Source organism: Spea bombifrons, chromosome 4 (assembly GCF_027358695.1).
Source record: "Spea bombifrons isolate aSpeBom1 chromosome 4, aSpeBom1.2.pri, whole genome shotgun sequence".
Taxonomy (NCBI): Eukaryota; Metazoa; Chordata; class Amphibia; order Anura; family Pelobatidae; genus Spea; species Spea bombifrons.
Genome location: NC_071090.1, coordinates 100,917,214 through 100,942,479, shown reverse-complemented (window position 1 = coordinate 100,942,479; position 25,266 = coordinate 100,917,214). Strand labels below are relative to the sequence as shown.

At 40.8% G+C, this 25,266-nt stretch overlaps 1 protein-coding gene across 1 annotated transcript; it reads left to right on the top strand.

Moving 5' to 3' along the window:
- Nucleotides 1-100: 100 nt before the first annotated feature.
- GFRA2 (GDNF family receptor alpha 2) lies at nucleotides 101-19,753 on the top strand. The gene is made up of 9 exons (XM_053465521.1): nucleotides 101-304; nucleotides 11,610-11,906; nucleotides 13,227-13,310; nucleotides 14,512-14,848; nucleotides 15,703-15,812; nucleotides 16,246-16,386; nucleotides 17,084-17,259; nucleotides 17,795-17,842; nucleotides 18,822-19,753. Exons 1-9 carry the CDS (start codon nucleotides 259-261, stop codon nucleotides 18,945-18,947), a joined length of 1,365 nt encoding a protein of 454 aa, XP_053321496.1. The 5' UTR covers nucleotides 101-258; the 3' UTR covers nucleotides 18,948-19,753.
- Nucleotides 19,754-25,266: the final 5,513 nt, after the last annotated feature.

Genomic DNA, 25,266 nt, shown 5'->3' with positions numbered 1-25,266 from the left:
CTTATACACCTCCCTCTAAGATACAAACTCATCCCCTCTTCTCTCCATCACTCCCTTCCTCTCTCTGTATCTCTCCTCTCTCCAATTGTTAAAGCTCAGCATCTTGCTCCTGGATTTGCCTGCCATCAGCTATTTTCCCATCTGAAGGATGTTTGAAAGAGGATCCAGCACACAAGCAGGGTCAGTCAGTCTGTGATTTCACTGGGGAAGGTTAGGATTTAGGATTAGGACAGCACTGAAGTGGATTTAGCTGGAGACATGAATCTTCTGATTCCTCACTTTTCCTGCAGCCTGCTTTTCCTAGGTGAGTAACACTACTTTACGGAAAGGGTGGTAGATAAGTGGAACAGCCTCTTGGCAGAAGCTGTAGTTGTTAATTTACAATGAAGAAATGTAAACTGGATGGGCAGAATGCTTCTTATCTGCATCAGATTCTATGTTTCTATGTATTAATCAGTGGATTATCAAGTAATGATAACTTCTGCAAAGTGTGTGATCACTTTAGAATGTCTGGGCTACTTTGTTACACTCTACATACAACAGGCGCAGTATTTAATATTAAAATATTATATGAGTAAAATACTCTCTCTCTCTCTCTCTCTCTCTCATATACATTATTTATGGGGGAGTCTATAATTTTATTAAGAATGTTAATATTTACTAGTAATTTACCTATTTACACTATGTGATTCAGTAATCCGTGGGGTCCTGGCCATAGAATTTAGCAGAAATAAGGACTGTCTAGTTTTCCCTCCCCTAAAGACTCAGATCTTAATAAGTTGTTGGTCTCATGTAGATTCAGAATAACCATATGACTTTCCCATGCATGTTTAAATATCCTTACTGTGTTAATTGCCACCACTTCTACTGGGAGACTGCTCCACTTATCTACCACCTTCTCGAATTGACTGTATCAGTGTGCAACTTGGGTGTACCTGCATTTGGGTATTCACGGTGTTGGTCCGGGTGTATCCGTATCACAATACATATAGAATATAGGTTTTTGTACACTATATAATATATAAGCAATGTGTCTGTCTGGGTGAATATTGTGGGCATTGTCTGTGTGCGTCTTTTTATGACAGTTTATACACTGTGAATATGGTTTACAAAGTACATACAATGTTTTGGGTCTGTATTTATTTGTATTACAGTTGATGCAATGTTTGTGTTCTTGTTTCGCTCTTGATTATATATCATCTGGTGGAAATCCCTTATGTTTGAATATACATGAGGCTTGTGAATGAGCATTAACATGCATTACTGTGTGTATATCTCTGTTACTCAATGTATGTAAGTTGTCTGTCTGGGGTACCTAAATGAAATTATATGCAGTCTATTACATTATGTATTACATGTGGGTCTGCCTGTATCTATGTTATGGTATACAGTATATAACACGTCTGTCAACAAAGTGCAACATACTTAAGAATTTGTGTATATGAATTATATATGTGTATATATATATTATATATACATATATATGCTGTATGTACACATGTATATTTATCTATTATATATATATATATATATATATATATACTGTATCTATCTATCAATATAATATCAATATATTCTTGTAATATACATATTTAAATGTGCATTTGTATTATATTTTGTGAACATGTGCTTTAAATGAAACATTTAGAACACATGGATATATGACTGTATTAGAGTATATGTTACATGTGTGTTATGTGAAGTGTACATCTGCATAGGTATAATAGGAGTGTTTCCAGATCACTATAACATTTATTTGTGTGTATTACAGAATATGTTATATGTGTGTTTTACTGGACATGTAATATGTAGTTTTTTAACAACTGTGTTTCTATGTGTGTGACAATGTGGCATGTACAGTTGTATTACTTTGCAATGTATATCACTCTGTACAAAGTATCAGTTATTACATAACTGTGATTTATTAGAAAATATTGAATTTATATGCAAACTTAAAAGGGTTAAGGTGACTTGTGGCCTTGCATGACATTAATATAGTGTTAGGGGGTATTTAAGCCTGTAAGTGCCGCAGATGTATGTATGTATATATATATATATATATATATATGGCACTATAATGTTAGAGAAGGTTTCTCATTCCCTGATGCTCAACGTGTTAAACGGTTTGGGGTAACAGTGAGGAGTCATTGTGTGCAGCCCCAGGGCTGTCTCTGTTATAATATGTATAATATGTATAATATGTAATATGTATAATATGTAAATGTTGTAATCCCGCAGTCATGGATGTGCAGGAATGCCCTAACTGCATGCCCTAAAGGTGGTATACGAAGCAAATAACCCCAAGATTCTATGCTCTCTTATTAAGGCTTCCTGACCTGCGTTTTTTCTGTCTTGATCATTACCCTTTTCTTCTTGTGGACTCATCTACCTGAGTCGACTCATCTGCCACAATACAATTTCTATTACCGCCTTCCTATTTCTGGATCTTTGTTTATTGATAACCCCATCACAGTTGTCCCATTCTCCTTACTTATTATTTTGCATCAGTCTCCCCTTTTTACCAAACAGCTTCTCCTCAACACATTCACGAGTTCCTGCGGGGAAATCTCTCTGGAGTATATTGTTTTATGCCTTGCAATCAGAGGGGAATTTACTGGCTGGAGCTGCATGGAAACATGCCGTTTGCTGCATTCATTATGCAATATGAAGGGCCAACTCGACTCTCTTAAATGAGAAAAACTCTGCGGGGACATCTGTCTTCTCACTCCACAGACAGTCTCATCCAAGCCCAGTGAGAACCTGGGTGGATGGCAGAACTCTGAGGACACTCGTATCTAAGCTCTTGGGATAGGAAGATCCTGCTGGAAATTGTGGTCACACTGCTTGGGGCTACCAGTTGGCAAGCGAGTTCATACTGTGTTTAGAAAACCTATTCTTCTTTAACAGTGGTGAATATGTTATGCTTAGTTTTCTGGTAGAGATTTATTGTTATATAGGACATTTAGACACAGCTCTTGGTACAGTCATTTGGGTAATGTTTATATATCTAGCATCTGCTCTGGATAATAATCTTCGTGTTGAATTGGATGTTTCTAAATGACCGGTCATAGTAAAGGCAACTCGTGATATTATGTTTCATCAAATACCCACTCTTACATTTGTGCAGCTGACGCCCTCCCAACCACCATATGTTAGGGTGTGAACATGTGTCTCGGGGTATGTAAGTGTGTGTCTGGGTATGTTAGTGTGTGTGTCTCGGGGTATGAAAGTATGTGTGTCTTAGGGTATGTGTAAGTGTATGTCTGGGTATGTTAGTGTGTGTGTCTCGGGGTATGAAAGTATGTGTGTCTTAGGGTATGTGTAAGTGTATGTCTGGGTATGTTAGTGTGTGTGTCTGGGTATGTTAGTGTGTGATCAGGTTTCTTTGTGTATGTTAATGTGAGCGTGTGTGGATATTTTAGTGTGTGAACATTTCTTTGTTAGCGTGTGTCTGGGTATGTTAGTGAAAGTATGTTTCTAGGTATTTTAGTGAAAATCTGTATGTCTGGGTATGTTAGCATGTGAACAAGCTTATTTGGGTATGTTAGAGTGTAGACATATGTCTTTGTCTGGGAATGTTAGTGTGAGTGTCTCGACTTGTTAGTGTCTCTGTGGGTATTTAAGTGTGTGAACAAACAACATGTTTGGGTTGTTAGCGTATGTCTGGGTATGTTGGTGAAAGTGTGTGGGGTATTTTAGTGTGACCATCTAAAATCTATGTTAGTATGTGTGTGTCTGGGTATGTTAGTGTTTGAACATGTGTCTTTGAGTATGTTGATGTGTGCGTATATGTTAGTGTTAGAGTGTATGGGTGTGTTAGTGCTGAATGTCAGGGTGTGTTGGTATGGCTGGGTGTGTGTTAGTGTTGAATGTCTAGCTGCGTTGGTATGTCTGGGTGTGTGTTAGCATGCGTGTCTTGATGTGTGTTAAGGTCTTTGTTGATCTTGTGTTACTTGTTGGTTTCTTCTGTTTGTATACAAGAGCTCATAAGCCAGGTGTGTCTGCCTAGCAAAAGCACCTTGGAAGGTAATCTGGGATTGTTTGAACGCATTCCAAGTTTTCTTCTGTATTTTCCTTATTTTTTTCTTGGTTATATATTGGTATTATTATATATTAGTAATAGTAATAATAATAATAATATAACATCCCTGTCCTGATGCCCTCCATTGGCAGCAATAGCCTTAAAATCTAGATTGTGGGTACACACTGTTGTGATTTTATATGTTTGTAGACACACAACTTCTTCTCATGAGTCCTCTACTAACTTTTACTTCTGTTTTATTTTTGCCTTTGGAGGCACCCAAGCCAAATTTAACAGCCATTTGATAAAGTAGCTGGGATTTGGCATATATGAATACAGAATTCATCGCGGCTGCGGGGAGTGACACCGGGGAGGTAAAGTTCCTTTCTTTACCGGAGTCATGCAGCACAGTGAATTAAGTGGTTAAGATAGGAAGAAGGTTTAATGAGATTCACCTGCCAAAAATCCTGTTTTAACTTGGGAAAAACAGCATTTGCTCTCTCCAGGGGATGAGAACGCCAGCACAGAAAAGCTTTAAACACATTTCTTAGCGGTGGAGAGAACGCTTTCCGAAATATATTATGCCTGTATTATTCATCAACCAGCGCTAATACCCTGTCGATACAGTCATAGTTGTTCCCTCACGGCCCGGCTAGAATCTACTTTATATGCTTGTATATCTACGTATTTTATTTGTAAACTATATACCCGGTGACCACGGTTAACGCTACACGTTTTGGTTTACTGTATGACATCATACTGCAGGAGTACGGAGAACTGGCGGGAAAACTGCGGAATATAATGGTGCCATATAAATAAATAAATAATAATGAGTATCACCAGTCGATGGGGTAACGGGACGCAGAGATGTTGGATCTCCCACACCTTTGTACAGGAATCAAGTGAACACGTTTAGCGTGTTCTGTTCCACAGAAACGAAGTAGAATCCCGCAAATCATATATAAAAACAAACATTGATTGGGCTGGAGTCGCTCGGAATTCTTCATGTGCATTTAATTTGGTCCGGGCGTGTTCGTTATTCTCAAATTCATCATGGAAAATTTGGGAAATAACAGCTTCTTAAATGACCATAATGTTTATGACCCTGAATTGGTAAAGATGGCCCCCTTAGAGCGTCCATATAGCACAAAGGACCTTTCAGCTTTCTGATTATTGTTCTTGTTGGGTGGGATATTTTAGGATTGAGCTATATTCATTTTGTGAAGGTTAGAATCCATCTTTACCGTCGTGTGAATGAGGAGAGCTGTGAGGCATATGATGCCTTCCTGTTGCCCCTATGCATGGGCCATGTGCTTTTTTAAAATTCAGAATCCCAGTGTAGGTATGGACCTTTTTTGGACGAACTCCATACCTTGTGGAAGCTTCCGTAGCCCCCCTGGTAGGCAACATATCTACCTAAACATAATGGGTGACTGATGGTGCCCCCTCAATCTTGGTGCCTCAAGCAGTTGCCTGGCACTAAGGGTGATCCTGCATATAAACATTAACAATTCTTACACAACACACGTGAATGTACTATACCCATAGCAATGTAACTATATACACACATCTAACACTATATACACACAACAATATAACTATATACACACAAACACTATACAATACACACAGCAATATAACTATATACACACAAACACTATACAATACACGCAGCAATATAACTATATACACACAAACACTATACAATACACGCAGCAATATAACTATATACACACAAACACTATACAATACACACAGCAATATAACTATATACACACAAACACTATACAATACACACAGCAATATTACTATATACACACAACACTATACAATACACACAACAATATAACTATATACACACACACACTATACAATACACACAGCAATATAACTATATACACACAAACACTATACAATACACGCAGCAATATAACTATATACACACAAACACTATACAATACACGCAGCAATATAACTATATACACACAAACACTATACAATACACGCAGCAATATAACTATATACACACAAACACTATACAATACACACAGCAATATAACTATATACACACAAACACTATACAATACACACAGCAATATAACTATATACACACAAACACTATACAATACACACAGCAATATAACTATATACACACAACACACTATACAATACACACAGCAATATAACTATATACACACAAACACTATACAATACACACAGCAATATAACTATATACACACACACTATACAATACACACAGCAATATAACTATATACACACACACACTATACAATACACACAGCAATATTACTATATATACACAAACACTATACAATACACACAGCAATATAACTATATACACACAAACACTATACAATACACACAGCAATATAACTATATACACACAAACACTATACAATACACACAGCAATATAACTATATACACACACACTATACAATACACACAACAATATAACTATATACACACACACTATACAATACACACAGCAATATTACTATATACACACAACACTATACAACACACACAGCAATATAACTATATACACACAACACTATACAATACACACAACAATATAACTATATACACACACACTATACAATACACACAGCAATATAACTATATACACACACACTATAAAACACACACAACAATATAACTATATACACACAAACACTATACAATACACACAGCAATATAACTATATACACACACACACTATACAATACACACAGCAATATAACTATATACACACAAACACTATACAATACACACAGCAATATAACTATATACTCACAAACACTATACAATACACCCAGCAATATAACTATATACACACACACACTATACAATACACACAGCAATATTACTATATATACACAAACACTATACAATACACACAGCAATATAACTATATACACACAAACACTATACAATACACACAGCAATATAACTATATACACACAAACACTATACAATACACACAGCAATATTACTATATATACACAAACACTATACAATACACACAGCAATATTACTATATACACACACACACTATACAATACACACAGCAATATAACTATATACACACAGCACACAGGCACTATATAACACCTTGTATGCTAATTCAGTAATTGTCTAGTAACAATATTGCCAAGAAATCGTCACTTGATGTAGAAGCCAATTCAGTCATAGGTTGCCAAATTCAGTGGGTGCTGCCATTTTGGCAGATCTACGAATTCTACTGAAAAATATTTTGTGTGTACGGTAATTACTCTCCGGCTGGATCTTGCCATTCATTTGCTACACTGTATACCTGCCTGGATAATTGGAAATAATAGATGCAAGGTCAATTCCCTCTGCTGTTGGTGTCACCATTAAAGTCTATAGGCAGAATATACTTTGTACCTATAATACAGCCCCAGCACGTGTCACTATACTATATCAAAAATATACCGTCCCTTGATGTCCCCAATGCCACTAATCCACTCCTGAACCCCTTGTTACATTCATTCAGCCTTTTTTTGGCTTGGCGTGCCCTCCATCCTGCATCTTTCTGTGGTTAGCTCAAGGTGGCCTCCCATTTAGCCTTTTTCTAATTGTTGAAGCCTTGTTATGAAACATCTGCTTGTTGGATGTAATCGACTACCCTGCTTGGTACAAACAACGCTTGGTGCAATTCTATAGTTCACTCATCGCAAGTGGAGAGATGGACAATACTGGAGTTAACCTGGATGGGAAACCTATGAAACTAAAACACCATGTCCCATTGGAATTACCACATGCTCTGTTTAAGTATTATCTCTTACTAGCTGTCTATTGTGATTCTCTCCTTCTTTCCCTACTCATCTCTTTTCTCCTTTATCTCCTCTCACAATAACCCCACCATAGCTGAAAACCATGTCTCCCCCCCCCCCCCGAGTTGGGCAGTTGAGATGTTGGGCAGCCTAGATGGGCCGAATGGTTCTTATCTACCATCACTTTTTATATTTCCGTTAATAAGCCACTGACTTCTGCATGTGACTTTCACTACTACAAAATGATCCTTGCCTAAGTAGACACTCATCTTCTGTAGTGCCCCCCCAATCTCCTAGACTGTACCCTCTTCTCCTCCTGTACTGATTTGTCTTATATTTGCAATCTCCCTTCATTGTAAATAGGGCTATATAATTTTAATTTAATGTATGGATGTATGGAATTTCAGAAGTTGGTGGTCTTCAGCTGGAAAGCAATGCTTATACTTGAGAAAGATGGCTCCGGTAGTATTACTAATTAATGTGATGCTTTGTTAGCCTGACTTAAAAAAACCCATAACTTTCACTTTGCTCTTCTGGCCTGAATGATGCTGTGTGAGATGGGACAAGAGTTTCTTTGTACATACAGACATATATGTCTCTCACATGTCCCTCTTACCCAGGAAAAACACTGATCATGCTACTCCAGCTACCAAATATTTCCCAATATCACAGGAGGCATCTTTAGGTTTTGAGGAGCCCTAATTTAAAACATTAACTATGATTATTATTATTATATAATATTTATAATTATAGTTCGGTGGCCCATCTTGTGTTTCTTGATACCTGATCTCAGCATTGGTGTCTCTCCCATAGATCAGCAGGGATCCTATGTAGCTCATTCATTCGCATATGTGGCAGTACCATTTTCTGCCTCACCCTCCTACAGCTGAAGTGATGAGTACATAAATAATGCTGTGAGTGTTGAAAGGTGGCAAAACATCATACAGTAAGTACAGTAAGCACAGTAGCCATACAGATTATGATAGGGATACAGTGGGGTTGAATACATTGGGAGTGGAGCTTACAACCTAAGTATATTTTAAATACATTTGCCAAGTATGCCTGACATTACTAAAATGAGATGCAGTTTTGTTCTCATTCCAAATGTTTCTAAAGTATCTGGCATGTGTAGTCATCTATATTAGATGTAAATTAGACATCGTAGTTATTGCTGTCAATAACAGTTAGAAGATGAAAACCACCAGAGCAGGGATGTCCAATCTGCAACCCTTCAGCCGCTTTGAGAAGTCCACTCCCATCACACTAAGTCAGCAGAGAAATTCCCAGAAGGTTGGGGGTTAGCAAATGGGATATCTTTGTGTACCTGGACAGCTGCCGTTTTGCCACCTTTCAACACTTTCAAATGGTACTGCCACATTTGCGAATGAATGAGCTACATAGGATCCATGCTGATCTATGGGAGAGACACCAATGCAAGTCTGATATCAGGTATTACATCAAGAAACACAAAATGGGCCACCAAACTATAATTATAAATATTATGTAATAATAATAATAGTTAATAGCTCCTAAAAACCTAAAGATGCCTCCTGTGATATTGGGAAATATTTGGTAGCTGGAGTAGCATGATCAGTGTTTTTCCTGGGTAAGGGGGACATGTGAGAGACATATGTGTCCGTATGTACAAAGAAACTCTTGGCATGTCTGTCTCCAGCTACGTATTTATGCATTGCAGGTTTGCGTTTCCCCAGCACATGCAAATGAAAGTCACCTTTGATGTCCCCATCATCGTGAGCCTTTCCAATTTCTTGAGCTGTCCCACATCTGTCCCGCCGCTGCCCTCATTCTCTCTCTCAGAACTCTGAGCCCCCAAAGGACTTCGTTAGGAACCAGCGCAGAGCACAAAGGCTATGCTCTGCTTCCCACTAATCAGACCATCCATGCTCCGCAGTCATATGGACTCACTGAGCAATGTTCTGCAGAATAGAGGGTGCTCTGCAAAGTTCTCCACCGAGGATCTCAATGAATGGTCAGCATAGATCCTTTGTAATGGAAGATTTTTTTTTTGCAGTAAAGGTTAACGGAATTAGATCCGCAGAGCATTTTTTCATTGACCTTAGATGTGCTGGATAGTATTTTTTTCCCAAGTAAATTACCTGTAATAAGCATTTCTGGAAACCATTTATGGTAACTTATTATTACACTAAACTAATGCATACTTTGTTCCTGGTTCCTGGTTATCAGCTATTCTCACACTTTCTCTAAATTATTTCTCCCAAACACAAGACTCCTGTTCCTTTTCTGAAATCTGATGCCATCTGTGTGCTTGTATTTTTCTCTCCTTTCCATAGACCACTTATCCCTAATCTCTGCTCCCTATTTTAAGTTTTTTATTGTTCAGGTGGTACGCTCCCCCCATTAAATATAGATTTCTTCCCGTTTGGATTTCTACGACTCCACAACTGTTCCAGATCTAGAATCTCATTATCTCTGCTCACTGGATACTTCTTCCCCTTCATTAAATCTGGTCTCCCTCCCTTCTCCTGGGCACGGTTTTAATGCCTGAGATGACTACCCTCTCTTTAGAATTTCTCTATCCCCCCTCATTCTATGTTCCTACCTTCCGTGTCCTAATTCTGTAACCCCTTTGTTCTGCTGTCCACCCCCTCTTCCCTGGGTAACTGATGAAGCAGTTTCTCTAGATGCTGAATTAGTACATTTACCAAATTGAATTCAGTCCCCTCAGTAGCCTTAAAGCGTGTGCCACTGTCTTGGTGAACGGAGGGGGAGGAATACTGTTTTAAGGCCGAAGGAAACATGAAACTATCAGAGAACTAAGATTCTTCTGAGCCCTAGCAAAGTTCAGATACACTGAAGGGGTTATGGATGCTGCTCATCCGTCTATATGAGCCCTTTTCACAAGTTCAACCCTCATGCCACAAGTCTGATCCCTGATAGAAGACCTGTGCTTTATTGACACAAATCCCCCTTTCCTGCTTGCTAGTTGCCCCCGCCATCAGCCGTTGTGATGGAGCATGGCCCTCTTTGGGGGCATGGATGGAACCTGTCTCTTGAAATGTTCACTAGACACTAGGGGTCAAAAAAGAAATGCGGAGCGTCTGAAACACCGGACTTAATGGAAGAGAAGAGCTGTTTGGCCAATGTTTCCAACGTAAAGACTTAAACCCTAACCAGTCCTTGGCGGAGTTAGGGTCTTGCTGCTTCCAGCATGTTTACCCCTCTGTCAAGCCAGTAGAATAGGTTGTCTTGGGGCAAGTCTACTAACGGGAGAGAGTTTGGGCAATGAGGTGAAGAGGGTAGCCATTAAACTTGGGTCTGGTGCCTATTGATACGTCATTGTTATCTTGCTATTTTATTATATGCCTGTCTTCTCCGTATAATAAAGAAAGTTATTAAAAAAACTTGGGTGTGGTGGAGGATAAACATTAAAAAGAGGCTGAAGTCAGGGACATATGAATGAGATGGGTCACTACTAAAAGAATGCTGTAAGCGTTAGATTGGAGATTGGAATTGCCGCTGCAAGAAGACGCTTAAATTATAGTCCAAAGAAAAAATCAAACAGGCACTCTTTCAGTCCTCGTGGAAATGTATTATGATAATTATGCAGTGAATTGAAGAGTATATTCAAAGCCCAGGGGGTAACAAAACAAACAAATACTTGAGCGTTTCGTGCCTTAACCCAGCGCTCATTCATAAACTCTACAGTAGGACTTCTGCTCTCTGTTTTGGTTTATGCTATTGATACAATCACATATTGATTTTTCTCCCATTTTTACTTCTCTCTCCTCAGCTCAAACAACGCTTTCTCTCTATGGGTCTGCTCCTCTTTTGTGGTCATCGCAAAGTGACTGTGTCAATGCCAGTGAGCAGTGCAACTCAGACTCATCGTGCAGCTCACGGTACCGCACACTGCGCCAGTGCCTGGCAGGCAGAGACCGAGACACTCTGCTGTCCAGCCTGGAGTGCAGGAACGCCCAGGAGGTGGTACGTGACAGCGCTCTCCACCTGTGTCGCTGCCACCATGGCATGAAGAAGGAACTGCAGTGTCTCCAGGTGTATTGGGGCATTCGTGCTGGCCTGGCAGAGGGTAAGAAAGTCTTAGCTTAGCTGTGTTACAAAGCTTTGGAGTGGTACTGGATTTGGAATTAAGAAAACGGATCCATGGAAATGGTTTGGTGGAGATGGAGGCATAGTGTAAGTGGCACCGATGAGAGAACATAGGATAGACTGACATTAAGGATATTAGAACTTTAAGGTGGTGTTGGTACTGTGGCGCCATTGAGTCATTGAGTCACGGTAGGTGGCTCAGTCACCTCTAGATCAAGAGGACATGTTGGGCGTGCATTATGCAATTAGAGAAGAGCATCGAGAATGAGTAACACTGCTTACTCACCGCAGAGTAGAAGCTGTAGTGCTGGTCAGGCACCTTAGTGTTTCACTTAAAGATCTAGAACATGTCATCAGTGTTGTGCTATTGGAATGGCCCTCATGTAATGAATGCCAACTAGGGGATGGTTGGCAATAGAGATTGTGGAGGTACAAAAGAGTTTGGGTTACTTAAGAGAATATCAAATTATAATTATACCTTTGTTAACTGTCAAATAACATGCTTTTAATTGCCATGGCTTCCAAGAATGCTGTATGTGACTGCTAAATTTGTTCATCCCTAATTGCATATCTGGAATATCTTTCAGGACACTATGAAGATAATGTAGCTCCTACTAAATGACCAATTCAGTCAATGTAGGAGCGCCGAGACCTCTTCTCTGTTAACTCGCAGCATTGATTATCAGTCTCTGTTCTTGCCCATTATGATGAATCTGGTCAATGCACAAACCACCAATTATCAGTGGCGGGTTTTAACTAGTGCTTCATTGCTAAAGTAACTTAACTATATAGCTCCAAGAGAAAATGCTGCATAATACATGTTTATGAGATGTAGTTTGTAAGTGAAAGTTCATAGTGATGGCAAAAAGAGGTTAATGGCAAGAGGCTACTAGAGGGAGAACCAGGATAATGTAAACGTGCCAGATGAGATATGCAAGATATGAGATAGATGTAGGCAGAGCAAGAGTGCGTTAAACAATGGTGTCTAGTTGTGATTAGACTGGAAAATGGTAGAATACTGGCACATTGAAGACAATGGTCAGGTAGAGGACAGAAGATAGGTAGAGGCTAATATCGAACAAGTGTGCCTTGTAGAACGTTATAGTTTGACTGTATTAGTGAAAGACAGTGATGGGGGCCAGTTGGTGCACAGGAGATGGCGGCAGTGAATTGGGAGTGAAGGGAGAGATTTGAGAAGAGTGGTAGGGATGCTTTGGTACGGTAAATGGACAGAAGAGAATGATGTGCTTTGTGGATTACCTACACCACTTACTCAGACTCTGCATGTCTTCCCCTTCAGGTGACGAGTTTTATGAAGCATCACCGTATGAGCCAGTAAACCTGCGCCTATCTGATATCGTCCGTCTGGCTTCAAACAACTCCGGTGAGTTAGAAACTCAAGGTGACACAGAAAAGCAGAGAGGGACTGTTTGTCACTACGCGGGACACAGAGCTGTGCTCTGCGGATGACCGATCGGCCGTGGGTGGCATATTGTGAACAGAGAGAGCTCTGTGTCCCGTGACTCACAAATAACTTAGTAATTTGATTAGATCGTTTATTGTACTGTGAATTAGCTCAACGAGCTGTGCTTGTGAGTTGGATCAGCATGATGGGTGCAACAGAAAGGTCATTGTGGTAGGTTCTCCTTGTCATTGCTCATCACGCTGGCATGAGAGAGAGCTCAGTGTGAAGCATCTGTGGGCCAACACATTTTGGAACTCAAGATTAACTTGAGTGAGTGAGCCCAACATTCAATAGATGATTGTAATCATGGTGCTCTGAGTAAGAGATTGCACTGCCGGTGCCATTTGGGAGATATCTCCGTTTATATTCATGGAGGTGGTGAGTAGATCAAATAGAGTCGTGCCAAAAGATTCTGGTGCAAAATGACAAAAGTGGAGCAATTGGCAGGAAAGTACCACTGGTTGCTATGGGGATGGCACCACTTTGCTCTAGAATACAATGTATGACCCAGTGCTCGAGGGCCATAAACAGGACAAAGTCTTTATGTAACTCAGCTTGGGTTTAGGCTTCTAGATTAAAAATGTATTGAATTACATGTTTTCAGGCAACTATACACATATTTCCCAGACTGTTTGTGGCGTGGCCCTTGAGGACTGGCAGCTCACCAGGTGTGGGTCATAGGGAGCTCAATGTGCTCATTAGAGACATTTTTGATGGCGACCCTGATGGAGACATGGCCTAGTATGCACACTGAAAGATAAATATCTTAACTCAAATGTCCCTATTATGTACAACATTGTAATACGTGGGTTTGTATACAACAGAAAAGCACGGGCTGTGAGCCAAGCTCCATTAAATTAATGACTTAATACGATAGAGCCTGTGGGATTTTCAAGTTTGGCTGGGGGCTCCTCGAAAACTCTTGAGAGTGCATCCAGACTATCCATGTCTATTCCGTCTATGTTTAAATTGTATTGACCTCTACCACTTCTGCGGGGAGGTGGTTTCACTCATCCACCACGCTCTCCGTAAAGTAAAGTTAGTTAGCGATAGTATCAATAAATGTTCTTGGAGCGAGTGGTGGAGCAATGTAATCAGTTACTCTTATTTCTGATAATAGGCACAGAGCCAAACTCTTCCAAAAAGAATGCCTGCCTGGATGCCGCCAAGTTCTGCAATGTGAACGACGTATGCAAGAAATTCCGCTCAAGCTATATCTCAACCTGCCTTTCTGGAGATAGGACATGCGCTCGACGCAAGTGCCTCAAAGCCCTGCGTACCTTTATCGAACGCGTCCCCATGAACCTTTCTTACCCCCTTCTATTCTGCCCCTGTCGAGATAAGCCCTGTGCAGAGCGTCGCCGGCAGACTGCGGTGCCGGACTGCTCGTTTGTACGTCCGGAGATGCCTAACTGTTTGGAGATGTGGGCAAGCTGCCGACAGGACCCGGTGTGCAGGTAACACAATGTATGGAGCCGCAGCGTGTGCATGCGCCTCTTCTTATAGTCTGTGTCTCTGCTCCTCTCTCTTTCTGGAGTTTTGGCACTGAATTAAAAACTGCTGACCCTGCCAAGCTTAATAGCGTAATTTCTAGAATTTCAGCCACAGATTTAGGGGCAGCATAGCGTTGGTCTGAAGAGCAACTTTCAAGCCCCATAAACTGCCAAGGCCACAAAAGGTGGCAAGTGGGATAAGGGAGATGTAGAAAGCATTCCCCTTAACCTTCTCCCATCTGCTGCCCTGAGAGCCAGCTGGAGGTGGATCTTTGAGCTTCCTGACCCTTCCTGCTGCACGACAGCACCCTTGTGTATGCATAATGCCGGCAGAAAAGCAACACGCTTAAATACATCTCATAAACCTCAGCCATTCTATATTAAGCCAAACACAGTGTGAGGATCATTGGGATTTATATTTAGCCGTCACATGGAGTTACTGGCTATTAAGGCTCCAGTGGCAGTCCTAAAGAGGTGGCAAAGGGACCATGCCCGGGCTACTATGGGCCCCTCTGTATATTGCTTCCCGGGCAGCTCTAGTTGTCGTTAATGGCACGCTGTCATTGTTGGTGGAAGATGGGCAACAGAGGTAAACCATGGTGATCCGCACCACTCACCCCTCCTCGCCATACAGGTAATCACGCTGTATGGAAGGGGATAAATTGGACAGGTTAGAGGACCAAGGTGAAGGTGGCAGAAGGATTTGTACACGTGCCCTCCAGATGCATCTTCTCCTGGTACAGAATCTTTCTCAAGATCCCTAAGAATCCCTAATTCCTTCGCATTCTGTTACTGACATTCATCTTTTTAACGTACAGATCCAGACTGGCAGATTTTGTTACCAGCTGTCAAAGCTCACCTCAGTCTGTGAGTGGTTGTGTTCAGGAGAATTACCCTGCCTGCCTGGGGGCATACGCAGGACTGATTGGTGAGTACTGATGCCATTTTGAAAATCTATATTGTTGCGGCTTGTAATGATTTCTCCTCACTTAGTGAAATTATGCAGCTGTTGGGTATTCAAGAGATTGCTACACCAATAGAGCGTGCTAATTAGATAACAGCTGCTTTCCTTGGTGCTCAGATACGTCGGTTTTTTTGTCAATATGTAATACAATTTTTGCTATAAGAATCGAATTTGTATTATCCCCGTTATGTATCCTTTGCAAGTTTCTGATGTAACATGGGGTTTGCCTTGGACCCCACAACCAACAAACCCTTCCTTCACACAAAGATGTGTAGGCTACATGGAATCCCCCTTATATCTTCTGTTGTCTCTCAAGTCTTAGGTATTACTAGGTATTGCGTGCTGATATCAAGGTCTTTTTATTGTTATACATAATACTATTTGTCATTCTCCATAGGTTTTGATGTGGCCTTGAACTTTCTCGACTCCGACCCGCACTCGCTGTCTGTGGCACCCTGGTGTACGTGCAACGGTAGTGGAGTCCAGGAGACTCTCTGTCAGAGATACCTCGAGACATTCACTGATAACCGTTGTCTGAGTAAGTGAGGGTTACATTAACATGAGTAAAGGAGGACACAACTGGCTGAAAAGGGTGTAGATGGGGAAGACCACAAGGATGACAGGAAGTACCTACTATGTGGGCTATGACATGGATGGGGGAGTCATTGATAGAGACCACCTATCAACTAAATTGTTTCCCTGACCTGCAAATGGACCATTGGTGGTGATCATACAGCATGTTTTGTGAAGGCATTTAATGTTTGAATGGAACCTAGGGAGAATGAGTGATCTATGGTAGACCCAAAGTCAACTTAATATGCACAAGGAACATGTAGGAGATCACCATTTATGGAATAGAGCCCAAGATGGAATCAATCGGTTCTAGAACAAAGGTACATGTTATAATAGGGAGAGGAGGTGAATGTGACTGATCAGCACTTCACAAATTGTAACGTATGCATTGAATTATTTCCCTCTGGAGTGGGAACATTTTGTTGGTGGCCATGGTGGTTGCTCCACATTTAGAACTATGGCCCAGAATGTCTTGCCATGTATATCTCCTGTGTGTGTGTGTGTGTGTGTGTGTGTGTGTGTGTGTGTGTGTGTGTGTGTGTGTGTGTGTGTGTGTGTGTGTGTGTGTGTGTGTGTGTGTGTGTGTGGTAGTGAATTTGTAGCAGTCAGTATAGAGTTTAACCTTCGTTTATACTCATTTACTAATTTATAACTCTTTTCAGAAAACGCTATTTATGCTTTTGGGAATGCCTCTGACATTGTGCATACGCAGAGTCCCCCCAGAACTCCCCGCACCACCCTCTCACCCAGAACAGACAGGAGACCCCTACTCCCCGACAATCAAAGTGACAGCAACAGCCAGTATGAGGCTCATCCGAACATATGCACTTTTTTACAGGTGAGACCCTTTCACATCTCACCCACATTATGAATATGCTCTTCTGGTGCTTTTGAAGAGTGAACCCAATGGCATACTGTAAACGCCAGTACTGTGGATGCCTGTTGGGCAGGTGTGCCAATGCCAGCAGCTGGGAAGGGATTGACAGGAGGGTCACATTTTCTACATCAAGTGCCCCTCTTGGGCCATTTGAATTTTTGGTATATATGAGTAGCACTGATCATTAAAACATGTTGGTTAATGTCATCTATTAAATGATTTGAATGGGTACATCCCCCATCTATGGACCGCCGCGGTAGGCCAATACCTTAACCTTTTGGGGTGGGTGTAGTGTATGTCTCTTCCAATGCCCTGACACCATTCTGTGTCACAACCCACCTCGTGTGAGAAAGCGCCCTTGTAAATCTGTTAATCTACCCTAAAGGGAAATCCATCCCTCCTGTTGTACAGCATAAAGCCGTGGCTCGGGGGAGATTATTAGAGACTGGTGACCGAAGGGCATTAATAGGTTAATCTATGCTATTTGTAATCATAGGACATGAAGAATGCCAGCTTGCCGGAGTTTACAATCTGTGTCTCAGAGGTACAGTATCAACAAGGCCATTACTACGATGGGACGCAGGGTTAATTTGAGTACCTCAATCACACTCGTCTTGGTGCCCGTCCATCGCTCAAGAACAAGTGTTTAAGTGGTTAGGCAGAGTAGACTGAATATTTTTTTAATCACTGATAAGTGAAAACTCAAGTACTGATGCAGTCAATCAATTTTGCTTAATGAATGACTCCATTTAATGGCTTTTCTCCCATTTTGGGAACTCACAATACTTCTGTCTCATCTGCTAGATAGGAATTATGTCTGGGGGTTCTTCCGCTATACTTTCGTAGAGTGTAAAGCAATTGTGTATTATTACAATTAGAACAGGGTGAAAAGTAAAGCTTTCTTACCGCAAGAGCGTTCATGAATAACTTTGTTAGTTCTCACAAAACCTACCAAAGGGATTCTGAGTAGCGTGAAAACTTCAAATATTTGGTCGCGGGAGGTGCCACTAATGGTGCACTTATGTAGGGATTGACCTAGGCCCAGGACAGTGCTCCCACCATGCCTGCCTCTGCGTCTGAGGTCCATTCTACTGGAGGCCAGCATATAATACCAAAAAGACATACAGAGCTGGGTACAGACTGCTAGGAAGGCATTTCAGGAGATCGGAGATCTCCCTTCTAACCTGTCCATTGTGCAGTAATGCCCTGAGAAGCCTGACCACCCAACAGGGCAATCTGGTCCCTGTTTTGCACCAGAGGACAAGCTGCCACTCCAGACCTTCCGTCTAAGAGTAAAATACACCACTGGTTAAGATGCACGCAATACACATAAACATCATATTATGTGACATAAAGGTCATGGTGATGTAATGTAACTCCCTAAGGAAACTCTGGCTTGGGGGGCATGGTTCCTATGGGGCAAAAAGTATCATTTTTTTTTTACTTCAATGACAATCATGAGCTGAACTCAGTGGGGTCGCAGTACGACTCTAATCACTGTTATAATCTTTCTTCTTTTGCAGTCCCAGCTAAACTATAATGACACGGCTCATGTGAGGACACAGGAGGACTCTTCTGGCGTTCCTCAGCTCCAAGCTTCTCTTCTGTATGTACTCCTAACCGTTGTTTACTCTACAATCGCCCCCTGAAGAGTACGGGAAATCTCTCCCCTCCTCTGATTAAGATGGACTGTTGCGGCTGATATTCCATAGCCAAGAATGTGCGGGAAGCAAAATGTAACAAGTGGACCAACGGAGAGGATCTTAAAGCGGACTGAAAAGATGTAACATACTATTTACAATCACTTAACCTTCTCCTTAAAACAAGTTAACTCTCCCAGGCGGAAGGAGTTGTGGAAAAACCAAAAGTATAGGAAAAAGCTCTACTTGTAAATTTGCAAAGGGACCCAAAGAGGGGAAAAAAAGGGGTCAAGGGATGGGTAAGTTGATGAGAAATGTAGAAGAATGACAAAAAAAATTATAAAAGGGAGAGGCAGGAAAATGGAATGTGGATTAGGAAACAAACCCACACAATTACACACTTTTTTATGTTTGTTAAATCTCAATGTGATAATTTTTTTTGTTTGTGTTGAGTTTAGTGTAAGGGGATCAAGATAAATAACATGGGGTACAAGCACTTTAATTTGTTTTTATAAATATATGTATATATATGTGTGTGTGTGTGAGGGTTTGTGTGTATATATAAAGTGTGCAAGGCAAGTTTCTGCTATTGAGTGCTTTAACGCTTCACAATCTATAAGGGTTTGCAGGGGTCGTCTGCTAAGAGAGGGTGGAATAGATAGCAGACTGGAAAGTGTTAATCTCTGGAAATATTCGGCAGGTGGTGGATTAATGGCGTGAAGCTCGGCGCGTCTCTCGCTCCCTGTATATAAATATCTTTATCTGGAATTGTGCATTTTTCTTCATTTAATGAATTAAAATGTATTGACCATAAAGTCGTGTTCATTTATTGCAGTCTTAGGATAACACACTCAATCATGCTTTCCCCCGACTCTCACTGCGGTCTCGCTGCATTAATGCAGCACACATCACGGGCCTCCTCCAACCTACAGAACTCATCGCGCATGTATCATTTAAGAAGGAAAACTGTCAAGAAACAAACTGATTTTGCGGTTTTTGTAGTAGTTCAGTATTATGGCAAATGTGTTATTTTTATTTGAATTATTGACGTGAATTATTCTGTCTGTTATGCCCACCCTGAGCTACCTGGGTCTCCATCATGAAGTCCCCACACTTGCTTTCTGATGATACTCCTAGAAAAGGTTCTACTCGGATAATGAATCCATTGTATGCGGTGGTTCCGAGACAAACGCTGCATTATTCAGTATATAACCGATGATGCTTTTAGTTAGCATCCTCTAACTGGTGAGTTCATGCTATGTCTTGTACATTATTATCAAAAGGATCCAACCCTACGACCACCTTTTCAAAACCGCACATCACTGATGGCTATGCATACATAATGCTATCCGCCATACCCATAAATCAATAGCCTAAGTATGACGTACACATAATAACTCACTATTTTCTGACTGGCGGATAGGCATCCATGTAAAACCAAGATAGATTATCAACCATAAATATATATATTTTTATTGCATTAATTCTTCATTAATATCTCGTAAGGAAATAGTTTTCAAGGAGCTGATCCATTTGTATCGACATTTCAAGAGTTAGTTGGTCCTGTTTATCCTCCATAATGGTTCTTAAGTACTGGTCGTTATGATAAATTATGATTCTATACCGTGAGACGTCTGCCTAGTTTGTGTTTTATCTGGCGGATGGCATAATTCTAAAAATCCTTATTTTATATTATGTGTTGATGAGTATAATGAAGGAACGGCCTATGAATGGGATTCTGGTGCAAAAGTTCATTCTATCGCCGTAGCAACCAATGGAATGGTCCGGGTAGCAGGACCATTCAATTTCCTGCTATGGTGGTAAAAATTTGTGCCAGAGTCAATTTTTTAGGCAAATCCCCAAATGTGTAAATGAATCACTTCTGATAGTGATGTAAACGTTGAGTGGTCCTCTACAGATATACCGGTAATTGAGGGAGCCTTTTATCTATGGTCGTGCCATGCCAAAGGCTAGTTCACCAACCTTTACTGCCTAGTGCTTCAAGCCATGTCCCTCAGCGTTCTCCAGCGCTCTGTAAGAGATCTGTGCCCAAACCCCCAAATATATAGTCCAGAAAAGGTATGCAGGGCAGACAAGATGGGCCAAGAAGTTACTATGTGCCATCAAATTCACACCGGAGGAGACATTATGGGGCATATCAGAGCCTCTAGTGCACCCGTTCCTCCTCACTCATTGACCTTTCCTAAAACCTCTGCAGAAGCAATGTCATAAAGTGAATTCCGAGATGTGGCTTCTCTTGGATAAGAAACAGACCCACATAACAAGATTAACCAGAAAGCACGTACCTAATGAGTTTATGAAATAAACAAACAGAATAAAACATATCTGTTATCCTAAATTCCTATAATCCATAATCCATCCGTAAAACCATGTATTTTTTTTTCTTTTTTAATCTTTAACGCGCGCCCCTGGGTCCTTTATAATGTATAGGAGCGGATTGCGTAATATATTATATATTATATGTCCGCGCTTTGATCTTGTGAAGATATACAAGAACATTGTTGGCTCCGAGGGCTATGGAACAGACACCGTTTATCATAATGCATGGAGGTTAAATGGATTGTGTTATAGTGTTGTTTTTTTATTGTGTAACAATCAACATGATGATTACTTGGCTGGTTTTGGAGCAATTAGCAGCAGTTCAGCCAGGCTCTGTTGAAAGCACAAACTAATTGTATCGTTGAATGTTAATTGAATAATGTAAAACCACAGCTTCAACATCTGCTTTTGTATAATTTGAGCAGAATTATCTCCAAAATCCTGAGCGCCGACGCACTTTCATGATGAGTTATCGTGTGCTCTGTTCCATTTGCCCTTAAAGCAGCGCGGATTTAACCCCTTAATGACAAAGCCCGTACATGTACGGGCTCAAAATGCATTGTTTTCAATGGGTTTAGGGACTGCCCATTGTCCTTAAGGGGTTAAATAATTGTCGACTCAGTGTATATATTGCATGTCTGTCACTTTACCAGATCATACGCTTTGCAGTTCTATACTCTAAATAAACATATGGAATGGTGCTTGCAGAATACGGTAAGCAAGGCAGAGATATTGGAAACCGACTTTATGTGAATACCATGGAAGCCGTCATCTAAACCTCCTTGATTTCAGGATATGCATAATAATTCCTCCCCATTAAGGGGGAACGTCTACCAAATATTTGTATAACTACTATCATATAAAAACAGGTTTTCAGCTCTGTTTTCTTTTTGTGGTTCTAATATAATAAAACTTTTTTTAAACATGCATGGTAGCCGTTTCTATGTGTTCTAGCTTTGTGAGCCCTATCTTTTGGAGAAACTCCCTTACTCCTTCTTATACCACCCGTTATTCAGTATTATTCACCCAGCAGAACACACTGACGATGGAGGTTTGGACTTCATTAGCATTGCCATAAAGAAATAGCTCAGTGTGGTGTTTGAGCATGGAAGGTGGCAAAAAATATAATATGGCTGAACCCAACGGCAGTCAAATTTATTGGACGAAAATGAGATAAAGAAGATTTTTGTCAATGCTTAAGTACATTACTATATACAATACTTTATTTTATGCTTAATTAGGACATGTTACGAGCTATTTTAGCTGATCCAGGCTGGTATTAGAGGAAAAAGTAAGAAGAGCTACTTTAAGCAACTTGCAACACGTAAGCAGCAGGAGGAAAGTTCTCTTAAGGGTTAAAACACAAAGTCTGACTTAGTTTGCTGAAACTCAAGGCTACTTAAGTATAACGGGGTACATTGGTGCCAAGCTCAGCTACATTGTTTCTTTTCTTTATGGTTCTTATTCATTAACTGAATTGATAATTACCGATACTTCATTAGGTAGTCTGCTTTGTAATAACATCTTAGCAAGGGACCTCGGAGGTCTTGAAGACGTATGTGATTGTACAAGTTGTAAGTTGTAAGACGTATGTACAAGTTGCTTTATGCTGCCTACCTGACCTTGGGCTCACCTGATCTTTCTCTCCTTTTGATGCTTGTTGGATTTATAACCTTGGCTTGTCTGACCTTGTTTTTAGGATTATCCCTTTATATGTTCCCTGGACTTCGCCTACATGCATGTGAGTTCTTTACCCGGATTAAAACCTTACAGATAAAGAAATTAAAACTGGTCCTAACGTGACGGGGAACAACAGGGCTTCCTCCTTAACTGTTATATAGTAAGAATAGAAGAACACATTAAGTATTCTTCCAGCTCTTTCGATATAAACGGTAGTCTGTTTAATCATCTTCAGAAGTCTCATAAAAATAGTATGCCGGTGTTCTGCGATTGGGGGGGGGTTAGATTCTCGTAGAATGATGTATTCTCTGGGATATAGCTCAATATTCTACAGCTGAGGCGGAATGGTAAATTCCGTGGGGTTCTGTTCAACTGCTGAGCTGATGTAGCCAGGTAACTGATTATCGGGAAACGCAAGAAATATCTTCTTCTAACATCTGCTGCTGAACATTTATTCCCGTGAGATCTGACCGAAGCAATATTACCGGTCATAATTTAACGCTTTTCACAAACAGAACACACCTAGCCGTGCCCACCCATGTTACAGATTTACGAAGAGGATTTATATTACAAACAGATGCCTCTGATGTTGGTCAGAGAGCAGCGCTTTCCCAAGAAACCTTCTTGGCTATAAACAATTGTGCACGTTTTTCTTCTAAGCAGAAAATTAAAGGAAAAACACTTGATTAAGGAGAAGTAGACTTCTGAGGCTGATGCAAGAGAAACGTTATCCACTTATATATTTACTGCTCATAATCGATTAAAGGCAGATTCATTGTGATGGTTCAGGGTTTGATGTTCCTTTGGAGAATATGGGTAAAAGCTGTAAAGGCTGATGGTCATGGTTTGGCCAAAATATGGCTTGTTCTCTACTCCAGAAGAAATAATGTCGCTTGCATCCTCTCGGCCTCTATATTAGGGACCGGAATAAATCCCAGACTTACTTCTTTATGTCCTGCAAACCGCTAGTTTCTAAATAGAGTCAGGGTTCAGCGGGGCGTAGAAACGTTGCTTCGTGGTAGTAGCGCAGCAGTGAAGCGAGGTATGTGTGTTATAGTGTCTGTGTGTGATAATATCTGTCTGGATGTGTGTCCAGTGGTGTTAGTGTGAGTTTCTATGAGTGACAGTCTGGGTGTGTTAGTATGAATGTCATGGTGTATGTGTGAGTGTCTGTGTTTTTGTGCATACGTGTCTCACTTTTTTTCCCCAGTCTTTTTTCTTCTCTTCATTTCTCTCATCCCATCGTCTCCTCTCCGTTTTCTGTTCCCTTCTCTCCTTTGCTCTTCCTCCTCGGTTTCTTTCTTGTCTACCATCCATCTCCTCATATCTCCTTTCTCTCATGGGCACTTTTTAAATCTGTTATTTTCTTTTGTCTCCCTCGCTTCTCCCACTTATCTTTCATTTTTATTTTATAACAAACAAAATGTGAAAAACATTTTTGCTCTGAATCATAAACCCCCTGGTCACACCCCAGGAGCAACTCTTCAAAGGTCATCCAGGAAATGGCTAGTAAAAGGTGACAGCTCGAGGTCCTTGAGAGCCTATTGGGCTACTGGTCAGTGCAGACCACCATAGTATCTTTTCCACACAACCTAATGTGGAAGCAGAGCCGGCCTTAAGTGTTCTGGCGCCCTGTGCGGACTACTCCTCTGGAGCCCCCTTCTCACTACCCCCCGCCTCTTCCCACTACCACCACCCCCCTAAAGATGGAATACATTCTTTGCCTAGGCAGAGGGTTACAAAATGACAGGATTTTCAATGCAAGTGATGAAAATACGAATTATATGTAAACTAAGGAAGACAGCAAAGAAGAAAAAAACAATATAGCATTATAAAAAGTAACAGAAATCTATGTTTCTCCTCTCCCACATCCTCGGTTGAGGCTCTTAGTTCTGTGGGGGTCCTACGAAGCTTTCTTCACTGGTTATATGGTACGATCTTGTAGCTAGGTCAATGTCAACTGCAAGCACAGTGACCAACCCATTCAAGGCAAATTTGGACACATAGGCAAAGATCTTTGTACATTGACTTATTTAAACCAAGGAATTTCTGTGTGCTTTTAATATGGATTCCTCTAGTTATAATCCATGTCCATATATCACCTTCTTCTCTATAACCCTGTTAGGAAAGAACCACTGTCTGCTTCTGGCCAATGCTGGGAAGTGGTGACATCTGATCTGCCAAGGGATGCTCATTGTGCGTCCCACTGTATATATTTACACCAGTAAGATGTCCCTACTGACACCCTGACGCAGCTATTTCTGTCAATGTTTTGACTCCTGCTAACACATTTACTTATACGGGACGG